The 13540-nt window shown below is 50.3% G+C and overlaps 6 protein-coding genes across 6 annotated transcripts; 4 read left to right on the top strand and 2 right to left on the bottom strand.

The window, feature by feature from the left end:
• Window positions 1-1054: 1054 nt before the first annotated feature.
• Window positions 1055-3081, bottom strand: ABOM_006514 (putative glycosyl hydrolase; the record flags this gene model as incomplete). Its single annotated transcript, XM_022533643.1, has 2 exons — window positions 1055-2136; window positions 2238-3081. 2 exons carry the CDS (start codon window positions 3079-3081, stop codon window positions 1055-1057), a joined length of 1926 nt encoding a protein of 641 aa, XP_022389221.1.
• A 1098-nt stretch (window positions 3082-4179) lies between these two features.
• Window positions 4180-5878, top strand: ABOM_006513 (MFS sugar transporter; the record flags this gene model as incomplete). Its single annotated transcript, XM_022533642.1, has 2 exons — window positions 4180-4384; window positions 4449-5878. 2 exons carry the CDS (start codon window positions 4180-4182, stop codon window positions 5876-5878), a joined length of 1635 nt encoding a protein of 544 aa, XP_022389216.1.
• Window positions 5879-6233: 355 nt separating this feature from the next.
• Window positions 6234-7726, top strand: ABOM_006512 (NCBP3 domain-containing protein; the record flags this gene model as incomplete). Its single annotated transcript, XM_022533641.1, has 2 exons — window positions 6234-6356; window positions 6419-7726. 2 exons carry the CDS (start codon window positions 6234-6236, stop codon window positions 7724-7726), a joined length of 1431 nt encoding a protein of 476 aa, XP_022389249.1.
• Window positions 7727-8102: 376 nt separating this feature from the next.
• Window positions 8103-9610, top strand: ABOM_006511 (uncharacterized protein; the record flags this gene model as incomplete). Its single annotated transcript, XM_022533640.1, has 2 exons — window positions 8103-8358; window positions 8451-9610. 2 exons carry the CDS (start codon window positions 8103-8105, stop codon window positions 9608-9610), a joined length of 1416 nt encoding a protein of 471 aa, XP_022389217.1.
• A 569-nt stretch (window positions 9611-10179) lies between these two features.
• On the bottom strand, window positions 10180-10824 carry ABOM_006510 (60S ribosomal eL29 domain-containing protein; the record flags this gene model as incomplete). Its single annotated transcript, XM_022533639.1, has 4 exons — window positions 10180-10215; window positions 10310-10531; window positions 10638-10693; window positions 10818-10824. 4 exons carry the CDS (start codon window positions 10822-10824, stop codon window positions 10180-10182), a joined length of 321 nt encoding a protein of 106 aa, XP_022389218.1.
• An 886-nt stretch (window positions 10825-11710) lies between these two features.
• Window positions 11711-12601, top strand: ABOM_006509 (F1F0 ATP synthase subunit delta; the record flags this gene model as incomplete). The annotated part of the gene is made up of 6 exons (XM_022533638.1): window positions 11711-11842; window positions 11916-11938; window positions 12026-12156; window positions 12267-12355; window positions 12417-12506; window positions 12569-12601. 6 exons carry the CDS (start codon window positions 11711-11713, stop codon window positions 12599-12601), a joined length of 498 nt encoding a protein of 165 aa, XP_022389252.1.
• Between the last annotated feature and the right edge of the window lie 939 nt (window positions 12602-13540).

Below are 13540 nucleotides of genomic sequence, written 5' to 3'. Positions count from 1 at the left end.
CAAATTAGTGCTGAATCTGGGAAAATTGGGTCGTTGTTCTGTCGCACTACTTGAAGCCAGTGTCTCGGGTTAATACCTGCTAGATGCCGGGAAACAATTACGGGTTCTAATATTAGGCATGAGCTTGTTGGGACTCTCAATGACTCGCTTCCATTATCGTCGCAACGTGAGGGAGAGGAAAAATAGAAGGGAAGGCCCAAGAATAGAGAGGAAGCACTGTGCCGCGGACCCTGCGATGCATCGTACTTGCAATTTCGTGGCCGGCAAGGTGCCGGTCAAGATTATCTACCCAACACAAAACATTACCTAGCCTGCTCCACTGACTCCTCATCTTTCCCCTCATCTTTCCGCTTGAGCCGTGAGGGGGACGGCTACCATGGGCATGCTGTTGCCAACAATGAACCTGATATGATCAACGTGGGCACACGTGCTGCGTGATGCATTGGCATATTCAGATACATCACAATCAAACTCTTTAGTGCTCATCAACAAGTATAGGATGAGATCATGGTTTCCTCATAATTGAATCATCAACTTCCATTTTCCTTCTGAGAAGAAAAAAAGAAAAGAAAAATGAGCCATCTAAAACAAAAGCACGTGCATACAATGGCCAGGTTCTCCAGCCACCTTCTGAGTTTGGCTGAGAAGGCTTCGCTGGACTCATATTGGCTAATGATAAGTGGCGTCGAACGCATACAGTGGATTTAGTGAAATTTTATACTTTTGGTAGGATCGAATTATTGTTTGTGATTCAATCATGCATAACGCATACATCTAATCAGGTTTCCGCGGCAGTCACCATAACTCTATACTTGGGCATCTGTTTTTCCAAGCCCAAATTTTGGGACTGTGACATCGATTAACACTCAATTCCAAATACGTTTTCCATTTCTCTTGCATAAATGTGATCGGATGTATCTCATGCGATAGTACTCCGTATTCTATGTCTAACCAGTTTTACTGGCCTGATTGACTGAATAAGAAAATGCGCAAGATATATTCAGGTGACAAATTGATACTTGACAAGAAAAGATTATACGCTCGTACCAACCCTCTACGCCCTGGCAAAAACAGGCATTGTCTCAATCGGACAAGCAACCTCGACTGTCTTGCCTCCCTCGTAGACCTTGTCTTCACCCCATAATGTCCATGAAGACCCTGCTGGCAGATAGGCAGTTATCTTCCGCTGCCCTGCTTCGAGCACCGGCACTACAAGATACTTAGAGCCGTACATGTACTCTGTCTCGATATCCCATGCTAGTTTGTCTTCCGGGAATTCATAGAACAAAGTCCGAATCACCGGGGAGCCCTTCTCATGGGCTTCTTTCATCAAGCTCCTAGTGTAGTCTCTGAGCTCTTCGCGAATGTTAATGTATTTCTTGCAAATCTCGTAGATCTCCTCTCCATATGACCAGACCTCATTGTCTGATCCCGACGCAGTAGGCTGTCCCTCCGGCTTCGGTTCGCGGTCACCATGCAGACGCATCACCGGGCAGAACGTCCCCCATTGAAACCACCGAGTAAAAAGCTCCCTGAATGCGGGATCATCCGGGTTACCTCCATGGAAACCGCCGATATCCGTAGTCCACCAAGGGATCCCAGCTAATCCCATGTTCAGTCCGGCAGCCAGTTGATTGCGAAATGAGCTCCAGGACGATGCAATGTCACCACTCCAGACAAGGGCACCATATTTCTGGCTGCCGGCCCAGGCACAACGGAGGAGATTCACGATGTTTTGTTGCCCTTCGGCCTCCATACCTTCGTAGAATGCCCGTGCGTACTCTTTGGGGAAGATGTTTCCGATCTGCATATTGGGGCCGGCGTGATAGCGATATATATCGAAATCGTAGATGCTGTATTCGGGCTCCGCTTCGTCTAACCAGAAGACCCGGATGCCCTTGTCGTAGTAGTTCTTCTTTGCAGTTTGCCAGATGAACTTCTGGGCTTCGGGGTTGGTGGCGTCGAAATGTGTGATATCGCCATCGCATTGCATGGCGATTCGCAGCCCGCGATCGTGGCGGATTAGGAGGCCTCGCTCGAGCATCTCTTGGTAGTTCACGGACGTGGTTTCCACGGTAGGCCAGATGGATACCATTAGTTCCACGCTCAGTTCCTTGAGTTCTTTGATCATAGCATCTATTATTTGAGGTAGATGTCAGTCAATATTTATATCTGTGGTGTTGTGAAGGACAACTTGCCAGGATCAGGCCAGAATTCAGGATCAAAGCTCCAGTCACCTTGATGTTTCCAGTGGAAGAAGTCAATGACGATCAGGTCCAGTGGGATCTGTCGCCTTTTGTATTCCCTCGCCACGTTAAGCAGCTGTTCCTGGTTCCAGTACCGGAGCTTGCACTGCCAGAACCCTAAGCCGTACTCAGGCATCATCGGGACGTAGCCAGTCATCTTAGCGTATGCCTGCTCAATCTCTGCTGGCGTGTCACCTGCGACGACCCAGTAATCCAGCGCCTTGGTGGAATATGCCTCGAAGCTCATGGTATTTGTTCCAAAAACAGCCCGTCCGATCCCAGGGTTATTCCACAAGAAGCCGTACCCGAGGGAGGAGATCGCAAAGGGGACACTGGCTTGGGAGTTTCGATGTGCCAATTCGACATCGGCACCCTTGAGGTTCAAAGATGGCTGTTGGTATTGACCCATCCCGAAGATCTTTTCCTTGGGATCGAGGGACTCGAAGCGCATGGTGAGATGGAAATCGCCCCCTAGGATTCCTCGCAGTTCGCGAGCTTCGACCTCCAAGGCACTGCATTTTGGATCTTTGGGGTCACGACGATGGCGAGCGTATTCCTCCAGGAGCTTGTTTCCCTTGGAGTCGTAAATGATGACCTTGCCGCGCTGGGAGACGACAGCTTTGATTTTGCCGTTGGAGATGCTGGCTTCCTTGCCTTCCGGGGTCTCGATGACGGGCTGACTTGAGCTGGGTGTTGTGGATAGCGCCCAGTCTTCGGTGGGCATCGATGGGAGCTTCGTCGCCCTCACTCTGAATGCGTTCTCACCCCATGACTGAATCCAAAGAAGATGGTCATCGAAGCGAAAGATGAGCTTGTCGTCTTCAGCATAGAGCATGATGGGGAGATTGAAGTTGGTCACGTATTATAATGGGCTCAACTGGTTCAAGAGGGTTAGGAACAAAATACTGCGGTCTCAATAGGAGAAGAAATCAATTGTTAACTTGGGGGACATGGAGTCATTAAATGATCAGAGCGAGTGGTGGTGCTGTGCTCCCCCTCGTGGGGACTTGGTCTCACCAACACAACGGCCCCCTGCAACACATGCAGCAATGCGACCAACGCCGGGGTTCCAGCCGTCGGTATATAACGACAATGGGCAGTTCCCCTGCGGAGGAGCTCCGGTGGTGGTGGGGGAACTCTGAGATCTACTTATCCATATTAACCGGCGGGCAAGCGCTCTTCGGATTGGTACATGAGATTATAGCCTAAAGACCGCCGCACTTTGTACGACGCCTCAAGGCTGGAGAAAATAACACCAACGGCCTTCCTGTGGAGAAGAGCAATGATTTACCTGCGAGATAAAAATGTGGAGGCTCCGATCTCTCGGTTTCTCCCCCGCATTTACATGACGTCCTGTACTCCATGGATCTCCATAGCATTCCCAATTGGTATCTAGAACGTCGGATTCTCCAGTCCGATTGTGTATACAGTGCCACTAGGGGAAATCACACGATGCTCTCTAAGCTTGGCAGTGGTCCTTCTATCCAACAGGATCTTAATCCAGACGATGCCATACTCCTGTCCAACACAAGCGTTTCACTGAAACCCCCACGCTTGCCTCCGATGAAGGACAGGCTCTCCGGTTCAAGCACTCAGATACCTGAGAAATGTCGTCCAGGATCCTCGGTCGAATGAAAGCCCAATAGGTTAAACCATGTAACGCTCACGACACATGCTGTACCCCGTACCCCATGGGGAACCGTGTCAATCCTGCGGGGTGCATTTCATTTACCCCAGGAAATGGACAAAGTCCGGTGTCTTGGCTACTGCTTTAAAGTTAGGATGCAGCAGAATGATGCGTTTGCTCGTGGAGGAATTGCCTCTCAGACACTCATCGAAGCTATAAATACGTCATGTCTCCTCGTATCTGGAATACATAGGTCAGACACCTCTCTCTCTCTCAGTCTTTCTCGTGGGCATTGTACTTCTAAACATGAGAATCGACGAAGACGTTTCCAAGGAGCACAGTGCTCACATAGAACATGCCGTAGAAACTACGGTTCCAACCAAGGACGCCCTACAGGCCTCTACAGATGAGCATGAAGCTACCGTATGGGAGGCCCTGAGACACAACTATAAAGCTGTGTTGTGGTCTGCCGCTATCTCGTTGTCGATCATTATGGAAGGATATGATGTTGGTGAGCATTATCGTGCATACTGCTGTTTCATTGAGTTGCTGGGAATTTAGTAACGGTGCAATAGTCCTAATCTACCAGTTCTTTACGTACCCTGCGTTCCAACAAAAATTCGGGTCATACCGTCCAGAGCAAGGGGACTACATAGTCACTGGGCCCTGGCAGGCAGGTCTTAGCAATGGTGCCAACGTTGGGATCGTGATTGGCGGCTTCATGAACGGCTACTTGTCTACAAGATTCGGATATAAGAGAGTCCTTCTGGCGGCCCTCTTCTTTATGAACTGGTTCATTTTCATTCTCTTCTTCGCTCCATCAGCACCTGTGCTTCTCGTCGGGCAAATCTTGTGCGGGCTCGCTTGGGGCATTTTTGCGACATCATCCCCAGCCTACGCCTCGGAAGTATGTCCACTTGCTCTCCGTGGATATTTAACTTGCTACGTGAATCTCTGCTGGGCCATGGGTCAATTTATCGCCTCCGGTGCCCTTTACGGCTTGCTTAAGATCGAGAGCGAGTGGTCTTACCGTATTGCCTATGCTCTACAATGGATCTGGCCTGTTCCTCTCTTCCTCCTTATTATGTTTGCGCCAGAGTCCCCCTGGTGGTTAGCACGAAACAATCGTATGGATGATGCATTTAAATCTCTTGCCCGGCTCGACACCCGAGGCCGCGAATCACACCAGAGAACTCTAGCGCAGATCATGCATACACTTGAGCTAGAGTCAAAGTTGGAGTCCGGGTCTAGCTATCTAGACTGTTTCCGAGGCATCGACCGGCGCCGCACCGAGATTGTCTGTGTGAGTTTCGCAGGTCAAGTACTGTCAGGCTCGGCCTTTGCCTACACTCCCACCTACTTCTTCGTCCAGGCGGGAATCAGTACCGAAAATGCCTACCAGATCTCGGTAGGGGGTACGGCGATTTCCTTTGTCGGGACTGTCATCTCGTGGTTCTTGCTGACCCGGTTTGGTCGACGCCAACTATATGTGACTGGCATTGCCTGTCTGACCGGTTTCTTGCTGATCATCGGAATCACTGCTGCGGCATCTGAGTCCAGCAGCGCGAAATGGGGGCAAGCTGCTTTGTGTTTGGTTTGGCTCTTCACCTATTCCGTCACGCTGGGTCCAGTTACCTACACTATTATCTCAGAGACGTCGTCCATTCATTTGAGAGCGAAATCAGTTTGCCTATCACGCAACGTCTACAATATCACCAATATCGTTGCCCAAGTCGTCGAACCTTATCTGATCAATCCGACTGAGGCTAACCTGAAGGGCAAGACGGCGTTCGTCTGGGCGGCAACCGCAGCGGTGACCGCCGTCTGGGCATTCTTTCGACTACCAGAATGCAGAGGCAGAACGTATGACGAGCTGGACGTGATGTTTCATCAGAAAGTGCCCGCCAGGCAGTTCGCTACTTATCAGGTCAACGCGCATGATGCGGATGCACGGAAGACGAGTCCTGCGGAAGGTGTTGTAGACAATAGTGGTGACAGAGCCTGAACGAAATATACCGGAACTAAAGTAAACTGGACTGAGAAATAATGAAATGGAACGTATTTTTATTCTTATTGATTTATCATACACTTGAGAGAAATCAATGATTATCTGAGAGTGATTTATAGCTACCAACTAAAAATTAAGCCCGTCGCCGCCTGCGAGCGGTGAGCCCAGTAACTACTGCTCATCGCCGGCACCTCCAAAGCTTCAGTTCGCGATTGATTCATATCTTTCTCATATCCCTCTCCTCCCCGCTTTATTATAAACTGAGTTTTTCCAAATTACATTTGTGTGTGCTACACATCTTCCTTACTGTATCAACCACATTCCATTTAGTCCGCAAGTGACCCTCCCCGCAATGGAGGTCGCCGGCGTACAACAGCCTTCCGCCTCGAACGGTGACCACGCCATGGATGCGTCAATGGATATCGACATGGACCTCGACCTTGGTCCATTACCGGAAGCCGAGGCAATCGAAACTGTGAGTATGAATGCATCCAAGATGCCCACCATGTCTCGTCTAACCCTCGTCGCACGACTCAGGACCCAATGGGCGGAACAATTCCCTTTCAAGATGGAGCCGTAGATCCCCAGTCTTCAGAAGCCCAGTACGAGAAAGTACACGTCAGAGGTGTCGACGAATTGACGACGGATAATATCAAGCAATTTGCGAACGAGCACTTCACCCTCGAAGCTCCTTCCCGAGTCGAATGGATCGATGACACATCGGCAAATCTCATCTACTCCTCGCCTGAAATCGGTCTGCAGGCTTTGTCGGCCCTTACGCAGGCTAGTGAAGAAGAAGATACGTCTGAATTACCGGCGCTGCGACTCCGATCCGCTAAACTCCTCCCTTCCCACCCCGATTCCGTACTCCAGGTGAGATCGGCCGTGAAGAGCGATCGCAAGAAGCCCCGCGCCCATGAAGCCAGTCGTTTCTATCTTATGCACCCTGAACACGATCCTCGCGAGCGTCTGCGACGGGAGTTCGACGATAGACGACGCCAAGGTGGCGGGGACGATGGGGATTACAGGCGGAGACGGTTCGACGGCCGGGAGCTGCGGCGACGGAGGGATCGTGACGGAGATGAAATTATTAGCGCTAATATGTATGACGATTCGGGGGCAGCTAGCACGGATTATTCCGAGACGGGAAGAGGTCGCGATGAGCGAGGTCGACGCCGGGACCGGGACCGGGACCGGGAACTGTTTCCATCGGATGAAGGACGTCCTTCAGGGCGCCTTCAGAATCGCAGTGCTTCTCCAGGTCGCGATACGTTGATGGAGAGCGGGTATTCGGAGCATGATCGTCGCGACTCGCGCAGGCACTTCCGCGAGAGGTCGCCTCAGATCGATCGCCGGAATAAAGGCAAGGAACTCTTTCCATCTTCGAAATCTTCCGGTGCCGAGGCTGATGCCGATGCCGACTCGCGAGAGCTATTCCCGAATAAACCAGCGGCCAGTTATCTCAAGAAGGAGCTGTTCCCCAGTAAGCACAGCAATCACCGTCGGTCGGATGCCATTGATGCTGCGGATGAAACGGCCGATCTATTCTCGAAGAGAATCTCAGTCCCTCTTGTGGATGGTTCTCGCGATCAACGACGGAACAAAAACGTCGAGCTTTTCCCAGAGTCTGAGGAGAGGGGGGTCAATATCCGTGGAGCCGCTGGCCCAGACCAAGGGTTCTCGATTCGTGGCGCGGCAAATGGTCTCTCAATTAAAGGACGAGGCGCATCGGTTCGCGAGCTCTTCCCATCCAAGTACAAATCCAACGCTGGCAAGGAGCTGTTCTCGGATAAGATAGAGGGCCGAGGAGGGCCACGACGGAGGGCGGAGGATATGTTCAGCTGAAAAGCTTTTAGAAATTGCACATCGGCGAGAAACGTGAATCGACAATCATTCGGTATAATCGGGAACCAGGGAGCCTTTGAGAATCAGATAGAAAACGTGTCGAATGACGCCATCCAATTTGTGATACCAATACTTTCCTCTTTGCTTTTTTACTTTCTTGATCTTTTCTATGGCCACTCCATACTTAAAATCTGCATACTCGCTTTTTTACGGACATGTATAATACACTGGCTAGATTCTTGAAAACTCAATGTGCCGTACATACGGAATGATATGACCCGAACCTCTTAAGATAAAAGTTATGGTTATCGACCCCGGTGTTTATCACGACTTCCAACTAACATCCCAACCTAAACCCCAGGAAAAATAAGCCGAAATGCCACCAACGTCCCAAAGCCCTCAGTTGGCGAGTATTTTGGTAGCCCGCTTTCTACGAAGCAACAATTACGCCGAGACTCTTGATGCATTCATCCGTGAAGCGGGATTGCCCGCCGACGCGGGGCAGGTAACAGACAACAAAGAAGGAAACAACTGGACGATCGAGAGCGTACTCGAGGAGAAGAAAGCCTTTGATCAGACTTTGGGATTTGAACGGTATGGCGAAGAAGCAAAAGATGAGTGGAGCGTTCCTGGTGAGTCCCTTTGCGTTTCTCCTTACAGATAGATATATATTCTCCCTTCCTAGACAAACCCCCCCCCCCAGCCTGGCTAACACGACATACAGCACCTTCCAACCCGAAAATCGTAGAGACGCCAACATCATCAAACATCCTCGCCTGCTCCGTAGATCCATGGGGACACCCAGAGAGCAATGAGGACAACCAAGACACACCATCTCGTCTCATAGCCACAGGCGCAGACAAACAGCTCCATCTCTTCAAGACAGAAGCCGACAATGCCATCTTCAGCTCACTCCCAGGACTCTCCGAGTCCCCGATCCTATCATACGTCTCTATCTGCAATGGCGAGTACGTCTGTTTAACCAACATGTCGGGCCAGCTCCTCTTACAACGGAACGCCGAGGTCCTCGACAAAAGAAAAGACCACGCCAAATACGCCGTCAAAGTAGTCGCATTCGAAGACCACGACTCCCCACAGAGACCCATATGGGTAGCCACAGCCGGCTGGGACTCCAAGGTCCATCTCTACCGTCTAGATCTCGCAGACGAAGGCCCCATAGCGATCGGCGAGCCCGTCGCATGCATCACCCTAGCTTCGAACCCGGAGTCCTTGCTCTTCGTCCAACACCCGGACACAAAGGAACTACTCCTGCTCGTCGCCAGGCGCGACTCCACCCATCTGTACTACTACCAGGTCCAACACCAACCGTACGAATGCACCCTCCTTGGCAAACAGAACCTGGCGCCCCATTCCAACGCGTGGATCGCCTTCTCCCCGTCCTGTCTCGCCCTCAGCCCCCATGACCCGGGCCTCTTGGCGGTCGCTACCTCAACTCTACCACATATGAAGGTTATCATTGTGCGGCTTCTGTTCCCATCTACGGATGATAACGCCGACGGTCCAGAGCCGGAGACACAGGCTACGCAGGCTCTCGCGGCGCTGTCACTTCAGAATCGGGAGGACGCTGCCATCGTGATCCAGGCAAATACGTTTGCGCCGCAGACGGCGTATTCGACGCCGCAGGTTGCCTGGAGACCGGATGGTTCGGGTGTCTGGGTTAATGGGGATGATGGGGTGATTCGGGGGGTGGAGACTAGGACTGGGAAGGTGGCTACAGTGTTGAAGGATGGGCATGTGGCTGGGTCTAAGATTCGGACGATTTGGGCGGGTTGGGTAGATGTCTTGAGGGATGGGGAGGTGGTGAGGGAGGAGTGGTTGGTTAGTGGGGGGTTTGATAAGAGGCTGATTGTTTGGAAGGCTTGATGGTATAGCTTCGTAGGGTTGGTGGTTACTTGAGTTTGCATGAAGATACCTGGGTCGTGTATCATATCTGACGGTCAACGTCATTGGGTTCAGATAAGGGAGAAACAATTATGACAACGTAAATGAATGGATGTAGTATAAATGAATTGATTGCTATTCTGGTTTACGAATGTAGCCCTCCGTCCATGCACCCACTGGCCACAGAGTCAAGGCAGAAGGTGTTTGGTAATTGGAGGGCATGGAATCTTCTCTCGGCACGTTGAAAAAATCCTTCAGCAAGCGCGCATGAAAATAAGCACGAAGCTGTACACACATATGCCTGTTCATACGAACATTGAAAGCCCATCATAAGGGCTGTGGAACTGCACAACCTACTGACCAAAAACACACAGGAAGAACGAAAACAAGTGTCAGGCCATGTCGTGGAATCGAATCATATTGTCTTATTTAGCAACCGTTGCGCGGGACCAGCCAGAGGGTCTATCCGACAGGACGCCTGGGATCATGGCACGTGTGAAACACCAACTCAATGCGCTCCCATTTTTAATTCATTTCTAAATTAAGTTGATTTATGCGACCTCACGCTTGCCCTCCTTGCGCTCCTTCTGTAGCAATTGTTAGCCGGTCTTATCTTTTTAAGATTGTGCTTGGCGAGTGGTCCGAGTGCGTTGGTGTGGAGAGGGGAGATGATCAACGTACAAGAGCCTTCATGGTTCCGTGAAGAGCGTGACGGTGGTTGCGGCGGAACTTGGGGTCAACACCCTTGAGGGAGGGGTAACGGTGAGTCTTAGGCTTCTTGATACTGTTGCGAGTCAAGTATGTCAGCGGCCTGCTCCTCATCGTTTCATTTCGTAGTATCCATCGCAGAGGGGTGTTGGCTGAGCTATGTTGCATTGCTGGATCTGATCTCGATCGGGTTCGCTGTCGAAATAAACCGCCCACCACACCCAACAATACAACATATCGCCGCAATCCCCCTCCGGTCGAAAGACGTCGTGTTTCAGGAAGGATAAGGATCGAATGGTACGCACCCGTTACGGTGAGCCTTCTGGCTGTTGTGGTGCTGAGAGGCGTTCTTAGACTCTGTCAAAGGTAAGACGTCAGCGATTCCGAACGACGAAGTCCAAAGATCCCGTCATTTTGGGAAATGATGCCAGGACCAAAATCTCCATATTCATCCAGGGAGAACCAGGGGATCACCACGTACTGGCCATCTTGTCGGATTTGTCGCAACTGGGAGACGGTTGACGATGAGTTGGCGAGTGAGGTTACCCTGAACTGAAGCAGAAGGCGCAGAGACTCTCTCCGCCTTTAGGGCTCCCGTTTGTGGGATTTCGCTTACCGTCCGCGGCTTAGCGCCTTTGGTGCCTTACGTCCTTAGGTATAGGAGCTTACCGTTTATTATGCACAATTACTATTATTCGGGCTATGGACAGGTTCTGAGGTGTATATACTAAGAGGTCATTTAACTGAATTCAATTTCTATTATCCACGACAGAGACATTATTATACTGTTTAAAACAACCTGAAGACGGGGTCCTCCATAGGCATCTCTAAGGTACTAATCAACATCGGCCCGTGACCGGATGACTAAAGAAATGCCATGCCAACTCTATTTGTTCACGTGATATCAAAATATGGTGTTTAGTTCCAACACTCATACTGCCGGTCAAGACCCATTCAATATCAGAGCCATGCTTGTTTGAAGGTACATTAGCCTGAAGCACCCGTAATTTCGAAGGTCGGAACTGCGATAGTCTGCATTGAGTTGACTATCAGGTTCCCCATTTAGAGTAAGCCTGTATGGATCGCAATCCTGCGTCTGCACATAACACACACCATACGGAGAATATGAGAAAACTCCAGGAAAGAATGATCCAGAGATGAGGGACAGTAATCCATGTAGCCGACATTGTCTGGTGATAGTAGTAGTTGTAGTAGAAAAGACTTGCAAGACTTTTGCTGGGGATTCGGAATTCCCGCCACGTGACCGGACAAGAGCCGCTAGGGAACAACCGGCATCCGACTTCGACCTTTGCAACTCAAACACAGGTCCAAGAGGGATACCATCACCGTCGTCTCCTCCCCATCCATTGCAAGATGAGCTCTCTCCGCTTCGCTCGCTCTGCCCTCCGGGCCCGTCCCTCTGCCTTCCGCGTTCCTCTCCAGCGCAGAGGTTACGCCGAGGCCGTGAACGACAAGATCAAGCTTTCCCTGGTCCTTCCTCACCAGGTACGCCCGACCCCGTGGTTCCCTCCTTGCACACGTATATGGTGCCTTAACTAATCCATTTCCTACTTCACAGACCATCTTCAAGTCGACCGGCGTGTACGTTTGTTCCGAATTCCGACCTACCGAGAGTTGAGGGTCGGCCCTGCCTCGTTCGCAGCTGTACTTACGATCTTTTTCATTTAGTGTCCAGGTCAACATTCCCGCCGAGTCCGGAGAGATGGGTGTTCTCGCCAACCACGTCCCCTCCATTGAGCAGCTCAAGCCCGGTCTTGTTGAGGTCGTTGAGGAGGGTGGTGCTACCAAGAAGTTCTTCCGTACGTCCGACGACCCATGTTGACACCGCGCCCCGAGCCAGGACTGGTCGATGCGGCTACATCAATGCAATATTGAACAACGCTGACATGCATAACTCGTGCTGCTACAGTCTCCGGTGGATTCGCCGTTGTCCAGCCCGACTCCCAGTTGAGCATCAACGCTGTTGAGGGTTTCCCTCTTGAGGACTTCAGCTCCGACGTATGTCCCGAATCCCGACCTGTATCCTGAGATACGTACTAACGAATGCTTTTCCCCACAGGCCGTCAAGAACCAGATCGCCGAGGCCCAGAAGATCGCCAGTGGCAGCGGCAGTGAGCAGGATATCGCTGAGGCTAAGATTGAGCTCGAGGTGAGTAGAACCCACGTTCCCTTGTGGAAACAAAATGAGCGGCCAGCTAATCTTTTATAAAGGTGCTCGAGACCCTCCAGGCTCACCTCAAATAAACTACCTGATGTACATATCCACTCGCGATTCCAGCCTTGAACGTGTAGAACTATAACCAATTATTATTCTTTATTGACCCCCCAAACACGTGCTTCTATAGCATCCTTTCTAGTGTCTTGCCTGTCTATGAAGCGTATTGTCATGACTCCTGCGCTTCCCCCCGGCCTTTGCCCTATTAACCATAGTTATATAAGATCTAATCAAAACACTCGTTGTTATGTTACCTAGTCATTTATTGACTACACCATCCTTCCACTGGCTGTGAGTAGCATATATTAGCACAAATTATGTCAGATTTAAACACAGATACGGCCATATAAGGATAATTCAAGCTTAGACGACGGCGTGTGACTACCTGCCTTGCTTTCTTGTGTTATTCTTTGTCCTAAACGATAATCATGTGGTTTCATTTGTATCAATCCTTGGGTTAGGGTCATTTCTAAGAAGACAATGCAGACTTCTACGATTTATTCATCAAATCCGTTGAAGTGTGTATACTATTTCCAAGGCAACAGTAGCTTTGAAGAAACGAGATGCAGGAAACAAACCCATTAGAATTCTAAGGTCAAATGCAAAGGCGAAATCATAACAACACATCATAAGAGGGGGAAAAAAGCCGATACTAGACAGATGAAAGAAGCCACAAACATGAATAAAAGAGAAACGCCATATACTGAATCGACACATATCCCTCCCATCCAGAACCCATACCCATATCCATATCCATTTCCTCATCCCGTAGTTGAGGTATGTACGTACATTTTTGGCGTAGGTTTTCCTGTCCATGATTTTACATTTCTGTTCAGGGCCCTTTCGGTTATCATAACCATTGAAGAGTGTTGCATCAACCCTTCTGAGTTATGGTACCTAGGGCTAAAAGAGAGACTAGACAGGATCAACGTTTGCATGCATCATTAAGTTGCCATTTCATCGTGTCG

Source organism: Aspergillus bombycis, assembly GCF_001792695.1.
Source record: "Aspergillus bombycis strain NRRL26010 chromosome Unknown contig00041, whole genome shotgun sequence".
NCBI lineage: Eukaryota > Fungi > Ascomycota > Eurotiomycetes > Eurotiales > Aspergillaceae > Aspergillus > Aspergillus bombycis.
Note: the sequence above shows the minus strand (reverse complement) of the source record. Positions and strands in the feature narration are given on the sequence as shown.